General features: G+C 42.4%; 1 protein-coding gene across 2 annotated transcripts in view; it reads left to right on the forward strand.

Annotated features, from left to right (window-relative positions):
• Positions 1-7,681, forward strand: part of LOC117440261 (semaphorin-4B-like) — a 60,629-nt gene extending 52,948 nt beyond the window's left edge. For both annotated transcript variants that reach the window (XM_034076569.2, XM_034076562.2), the window contains exons 13-15: positions 423-580; positions 2,025-2,116; positions 2,766-7,681. In XM_034076569.2, the coding sequence (XP_033932460.1) occupies positions 423-580; positions 2,025-2,116; positions 2,766-3,541 (1,026 nt within the window). In that variant the 3' untranslated portion in view covers positions 3,542-7,681. The remainder of the gene's footprint in view (positions 1-422; positions 581-2,024; positions 2,117-2,765) is intronic.
• The last annotated feature ends 281 nt before the right edge of the window (positions 7,682-7,962 follow it).

Consider the following 7,962-nt stretch of genomic DNA (forward strand, 5'->3'; position numbering starts at 1 on the left):
TACTGGTAGATAACATGGCCTAAATATAGTCTGCACTTTTGGGAACAGGGTGGCGTAATGTACGTCAGCATCACGTTCATGGAGCAAATGCATTTCTGGATACTTGCACGTCAGCACAATGATACATAATGAGTTAAAAGTGAGGTTAATATAATAAAGTAAATGTCAATGCTCTGTAGAGACCATTTGAGCACCGCTGCCATATGTGTTTGATCAGAAACAAATGACTTGGCTGGCATCAAGTAAGAGAACAGCTGGCCAGAGTTAGTTTAGGTTTTATTCTTCTGTTTGTCTTGAGTAATTATTTTGGCCTGGTTTGTCCTTTTTGAAATCAGGATGAGTAACCCGAAGCTGACGTTCTGTTCAGCGCTTTAACCTTTGGGATGAGGAATGAGTGTCACATGTGTTGGTCTCATCCGCAGGGTCTGTTGTTTGTGTCGTCCAACTCTGGGCTGGTGGAGGTTCCTGTGGCAAACTGCTCCAACTACCTGAGCTGTGGAGAGTGTGTGTTGTCCCGAGACCCATACTGCGCCTGGACCGGGCGGCTGTGCCGGGACGTCAGGATGGCTCCACCTGACAGGTGAGCGCTCACACACACACACACACACACACACACACACACACACACACACACACACGCACACACTGTTTCCATCTTCCTTTGCTCATTGTTTGTGTATTTCTCCATTGTGACACTATAATAGATGTAGACACAAGACTTGACCAAAGACTCCAGACTTGACTTTATCTTGCCTGAAATGGACTTCTAAATGTATCTGGCCCGACGTATTAAAACCAAAAGTATCTTTTACTTTGAGTAGTTTATTGACCAGGTGCTTTTCTTTGAATTTTTACTTTTCATAGGAGCATTTGCGCTTTTACTTAAAGGGGACCTAGCATGCAAAATGCACTTTTTGATGTCTTTTATACATCACTATGTGTACTATGTGCGTCGGGGAACTCACTCAGTTTCAGAAAATAAAACCCTCTCTCTTTTCCTCCGTACCCAAATCTCTAAAAACGGGGCTACAACGGAGCTGATCCAGATTTGCGTCCGATATGACGTATTATCGGAAATGTAGGCTGGCTTTACGCCCACGGCCCTATCAGAAATTGCTATCAGAAACATTGCCCAACTGTTTTGGACGTAATATGGTCGGTGTTTACATTAGCATCGCTAACACTCAGAGCTAACCTGTACTGGAGAGCATGTGTGTGAAGAAGCAGGAAATAAAAAGGAACTCACGTTGTGATATAACCGGCAAGAGAGAAAGCCTTTGAGCTCCAGACTGTTTCAGAGATAATCCATGATATGGCGTTTCATCACCGCAGTATGTGCCGGTAGAATCTCCTGCATGAGCTCAGACCCCTCCTTGTTTTTTTATCAATTTTCTTTTGGTATCTGTTTGGTATTTTGAGCAAAACACTTCATAGACATGTTTTGTATATATTTGTATATATCTGAGACCTATGCTATTGCCTAAAAATAGCATGACAGGTCCCCTTTAAAGTGAAGATTGTTAGTACTCATCTCTGCTTTGAAGTCAATTCATTTAAACTTCCAGCTTGGACAGTACATCCATCTTTTCTACTAAGGTATTCTAGTTGAGTATTTCTTTAGGTGATTTAGTTGCAAGTTATCAATTCAATGTCCTTGCTTTGCACCAGCGCACTGCATTCAGGCGTCGACATGTCAATGGCATTTGGTTCCAAATTGAGGAATATTTGGAAAAGCTTTTTTTCATCTGTCAACATTCACATTGACTCATTTTTAAGTACAAGTATTAAAACATCCTTTTCAGGTTACTCAAAAGACCCAAACAAAGTCCTAAACATGCATGCAAAGTTCCTATTGATTTTGTTGACTAGCAAGCTTTTAGAAGAAGCTTGTTTTCTTAGTCATGCTGATGGAGCTGCAGGTGAAACAATGACAGACTTACAGAGGGTTTAACGACTGCAGCAGGTTCCTCTCATTACAGCTGCCATCCCTCACACTGTTGTTGTTGTGCTGTGTGTTGTCTCAGTCACTGGCAGCAGGATGTGGAGGAGGCGGACACATCAGCAATCTGTAACCGGACGATCCCCAGCGCCAGAGCTGCCCGACCAGCCGCTTCTCGTGAGTGGGCGCTCTTTGTGTAGTGCTCTGTAATTAAAGTGTTTTTACCTACTGGACACCACAACACAAATATTAGCTTATTTGTATGAGTGCAGGTAAAAGTAAACACTTCTCGGTGTAACTATTCACTTTAATTATCATCTTAATATGCATTCATATATATACTGTTTAATACAGTAAATCATTCCTTATCCACAAAAATCTTCTTCTCTCTCATCTAAAAAAAATAACACACATATTCTTTATCAGGAAAATGTGTTTATTTGTTATTTTATAAAACAAAAATAGGCCGGGCACATGAGGAAATCTGTGACTGCTGTATTTGAGTCTGCCTCCTTTAAAATGACTGACAGAGTGCTCTACCTCCCCTGATAGTGTGTGATATTTTTAATTGGCACCTATGGGAAATAGTTCCATCTTTTAAAACTGCCGGTACCCCAGGTGGTACGATTGATGTTAAACAAAGTACAACATGTTTAAAGGTGCGAGTAGGCAGGTTGTGTTACCTCTGGATAGAGCAAGACTTGTAACGCTGTGTTGGCTCTCGCTTTTAAAGGGTCACCATTTGAACTGTTCCCTACGGGTTACTGAACTGAAACTTTAGGTCATTTAAAGCTACATTGTCTCCTTTTTTCATACGTATTTATAGGTGGCTCCCAATGCAAGCTCATCACACTCCCAATCAACACTTTCAAAGTGCTGCCCTGTAAGTCGCGGTCCAACCTGGCGCAGAGGAGGTGGAGCTACAGTGACGCGGCCAGCCAGTTCCTGTACGCCACTCCAGAGGGAAACCTGGTGGTGGTGGCGCAGGCCGACAGGGTGGAGACCTACGAGTGCTGGTCCGAAGAGGAGGGTTTCCGCCAGCTGTTGGCCAACTACTGTGTGAGGGCGGAGCCTCGCCAGGAGAGCACCACTCTGATTGGTCACTCGCGCACACCGCACATTGAGCGAGAGGAGAGCATCATCCTGCCGGGCGAGGCTCGCTCGGGGCAGGTCCTCCACACCAAGACGTACTGGAACGAGCTGATCGTGGTGTGCGCCCTGCTGGCCTTCTCCCTCGTGGTCTTCTCCCTGTTCGTCATCTACAGGAACCGAGACCACATGAAGTCCATGCTGAAGCAAGGCGAGTGCCCTAACATGCAGCAGAAGAAGCCGAGGATTGTGGGAAAGCCCGCTGAGAGCTTACCCCTAAACGGTAGCACCATCCCCGTTTCCACTTCTGATCACAAGGGCTACCAGACGTTAAACGACAACTACATCTGCAGCACGCCCACGCACGAGTCCTCGCCAGACAACAGCAAGAGCTTCTCCGAGGCCTCCGACAGGCGGCCGCTCAATGTGAAGGAGAGCCACGTGGAGTATTCCCCGACCTGCCCCCGGCCCAGAGTGAGGCTCGGCTCCGAGATCAAAGACTCTATCGTATGAGAGCACAGTGTTCGCTAAAAAAGAGTTGCCCCCCTGTATCTCCGTGAGGGATACAGGCCGCCGAGCAAAGGAGAGGAGACCCTGACATCCCTCTACATCACAGCACATCCTTTATTTTAGTCATCTTTTGTTCTGTGATCAATGCGGAAGTCATTTCTTTAACCATTTCCACTCCGAGCCAGAGGTTGGTCTGGTGCGATGCAGAAGGCAGGCCCAGGATCAGCAGTCATGGCAGCTGCTCAGAATATAACTCTTTGTCATTCTCACGGCCACTGATGTGTGTGAGGCTGGGCAATATGAGGAAGGAAAACACCAGTAACTAGAAGACCTTCTTCTGATATCAATATTTATCACCATATTACTTAATGTGTGCAAGATCCAACATTAAAATGTCTACTTGATGTCCATTAAATGACATTATAAAATAATTTATGAATATTGATAGGTTTCCCAGCCTTATTTAAGTACCTGTAACACATGCCCTGCAGAAGATGTACTTACAGCTACATGGTCACCAAGAGTTCAGGTTTAGGAGAATATAACATTTTTTGCATATTCATTTATGATCCATCGTTATGGAAGTCAAGATTCCCTTTTTGCTGAATAAATGCCATGAGTGTACGAGGATCGAGATGATGAGGCTGATCAGGAGAAGACGCCACATGCTCTTGGAAAAAACATTAAAAGGACTATAACTAAAAGAAAGATGATCATAAGTTATGCTCCAGGGCCTAAATACTGACATGTACCTCCTGAATGTATGTTGTTGTTCAAAGGATCATTCACACATCACCCCACCATGGACGATGAGGGACCCTGTTGCTCTACATCTCTGAGGCAGCCATGTTCTTCAGTGTTAACCTGCAGGTACCATGATGGCCTCTTAAAACAACTGTGGAAAAGAGACCTGACATTGTTACGTCAGTCAAGGCGGGCTTTACAGGCACGGAGAGCCAAGAAAAAAAGGAACGTCCACAACCCCTCCATCTTCAGGGCAGCAGCAAAATCATCGTGTGCACTGTGCCAAAAAAACAACTTGATTGTCTTATCTAATGCAATAGTGCCATTCTGTCATGACCACTCCATGCTTTGCGTTAGCATTGATCACTGTCGAAGAGCACATGGTGGAGGAACCAGAAGTGGGTTTCACAAAAGTGGCACTAATAATAAACAAATGTGAAGTGCACGGATGGACGTTTCTCGAAGACTGTTAGCTCATGGCGAACTTTTCAGACTGTGTTGAGCAAAATAATTGACGTTCATGGAGAATCTGAACTGGGGCCAAAGGAGGAAGGTTTCTTCATGTGAACACTTGCGGTTATCAGGTGAGAAAATATTCCAGTTTTTCCTTTAGCTACCCTCAAAGGAGTTATTTGCCTTCTTACTATACACTGAAACATACAGCTACAGCTAGTTTGACGAGCGCTAAAAACACAAACTGTTCATCTAAGCGCCAATAACTCAAAATGAACAACTATTAATAACTGTCTCCGTAGTGAAGGGATGATATTTCATGTTATCTTTTCCACACTGCAGCTGCACTACGTCGTGATGTAGTTGCACAGAGCGCTGTATAGGCTCAATATAACCCCCCCGCAGGTTACATTTCTAACATACATGGCGTTCCCCGCACTCAGTCAGATGTCATTGCGATGGTGATGTGAAAGCACAAGTAATCAGGGTCTTGAATACCTACAGGTTTGCACATGTCAATAAAATCAGAGTGTACTCTACTGAGAGACATGAGGTGTAGCTGCTGAGGAAAATGATTAGTAGAAATCACAGGGACCAGTGCAGCCATGACGACGAACACATTGCACCCACATAGCTTGGACTTTTGAGACTTAACAAGCAGAATTTCCCAAAGATGTAGGATGCTGATTGTGTTGTGTAAATCTGAAAGAGAAACATTTACACGGCCATAGAGACGATATGGCACCACATGTCTTAGAATACATCGCCAATTCACTGTATTGATCAAGTAAGCCTACAGTATATATTCCAGTATCAAACAGACTAAACCTTTTTGCTATGAACAACACTGAGCAGATGACGAAGTGTTATGTAACTGCTACAAGTTGACAAAGTAATTGCACAGCATACTGCGCTACAGCGGTCAGTGTTTCCTTTTCGTTCGATTTTGTTGTGTATATACAGTATCTGTGCTTAATATTGTGTGTTTTCAAGGGACCTTGTGCAAGATGTGTTGTAGAGATAGTCTTTAAACTAGAGAGTGAACACTGCTGATATTTTGTTTTCATAGTGCTTTACTGCCTACTTCAGCAAACATTTCCAATCTTGCACACAAGACAGTACATTTCTTACCATGCTGTTGGATCAGCACTTGGGCTGGTTTTCATCAAGCATGTCAAAGCAGGAGGAGTATCTGTTTTATATTTGTCAAACTCAATTAGAGGTGTAGTGTGATATAGTAGGATGAGCAGCATTCACTTTTTTGCTGAGTCAGATGAGAAGATAGATGCTAACCTTAGCTTAACTTAGCATACAGAATGAAAATGAGGAAACGGGCTCTGTCCAAAAGTAAAAAAACACCCAGACGTTGTGTTGAGGTTGCCAGAAAACCTCAACACAACGTCACTCCTCACGGCCAGGAACTAGCCCGTCGGATAACTCTCCGTAAAACCTCAATGCCCCACTTTCTCACAGTTTTGCGGTGACAAACACAAGGTACATTTTAAAGTGGCTGGTATGCACATGTTGCCTCGTTGAACATAATTTCCTAAACGTTCTAGTCTTTCCACTGCGCTTGTTGGCTTACAGTCACCATACTGTGAAGACATCAGTTGTGTCTATCTTCTCATCTTACTCTGCAAAACAAACAAATGCATGTATTTCTCAAACATTCTTTTTAGCTGAGGCTAACCAAATAAACAAGATATATCAGCCTCTAAGAGCCTTGGCCCAGAGCATTGTTTGACATATATATATATATATATATATATATATATATGTCAAACAATTCTCTGGAGACAGAAAACCCTGCTTTCAGATGCTTGGTGGATAACCTCACTGCATATTTTCAAAATGCCTTTAGATGAAGTTGCTCTGCCTTTAGCCACGTGCCACATCGAGCTCTACCCAGCGGTGACCTCACCACCGGAGATGTGGTGAAGGCCGTGATTGTAGCCCTCCGTGGGCACACTTAACTCAACAACACCACACGGGTCAACAGTAGATTTCACATGCCACCATTACCTGCAAACTATAGGACCTGGAGCTGCTCAAAATGTTGTACTATTCTGCGCATTGTCAGACGTTATACTGTGCATATAGGAAACATCTTTCTGGAGAGGTCAATATTTAAGAATTATACTATTTGACCTAATACCAAAAAAGTCAATAATGTGTTATGAATGCATATTTATTAATGACAAGCTTTTCACAAAAAAAGTCAATAATAACCTGGTGAATGATGCTTCATTTTGAGTGGCTCCTCAGTAATGCAACATACTGTACAGGACATGAATGTAGCCAACTATAACATGTTTTTGTAGAGCATCTACAGCGGTGTATTTTCCTAGGAAGGCCGCTTCAGTAGGCAATCCATTGCAACACCATATTAGGATTTTGTTCAAACGGTTCAAACTACAATGAAACGGCACAATAGAAGTAATTCATCATCTGTGCTGCACGATGTTGTGCTGCAGTAAGATGCAAGCACCGCTCCAAACCCTCCGTATCGGCTCAGCCATGAGACACGGCGGCGCTTTGCCTCAGCGTACTGAACAACATAAGCTTAGTTGACTGAATAACTATTAGACAAATGTGGTCTTGCCTGCATGATTTCCTTTTTTATTTGTTGTGTACAAATAACATTGTGAACTGTATTTTTTGTATCATTGAGATTGTGACTGTTGTTTTTATTATATTGTACATAAAAAGCACTTTATTTTAATTTTTTAAGATAAATGAATAAAATACATGTTTTGAAAAAAGTGTGAGTGTATTTTAATTTGTAGTCCTTGAATTTGACATAAGGCATGTTTAAAAGTGAGTATATAGATATCTTACCAATTGTATATAAACACTTTACAGTGCACCAAAACATGCATTCATTTGTATGAATATCTTATTTATGTTACATTAGCATTACCTCAATTGCATTTTTGGAGATGTTGTAATCCAATTGAATCATTCCTGAATATCTAGCTACAATTTAGTAGTTCATTAAATACATTTTCTGGTCTTAATATTTCATTTGTAAAGCCTGTGTGTACATCTAAATTAGGTTATTTAAACATGTTAGATGTATTTATTTATTTGGAACTTAATTGTATTTCCATTTCTCCATAGTGAAGTTGTGCTTGCATTAGCTGATGGGCTACAGCTGCTTCATTGTAGTGTGTGCTCATTGTTAAGCTGCCTGGCTGCCAGCTGCCTTGAAACGCCCCTCCACATCC

The sequence above is a fragment of the Pseudochaenichthys georgianus genome, chromosome 3, assembly GCF_902827115.2.
Source record: "Pseudochaenichthys georgianus chromosome 3, fPseGeo1.2, whole genome shotgun sequence".
NCBI classification, from domain to species: Eukaryota; Metazoa; Chordata; class Actinopteri; order Perciformes; family Channichthyidae; genus Pseudochaenichthys; species Pseudochaenichthys georgianus.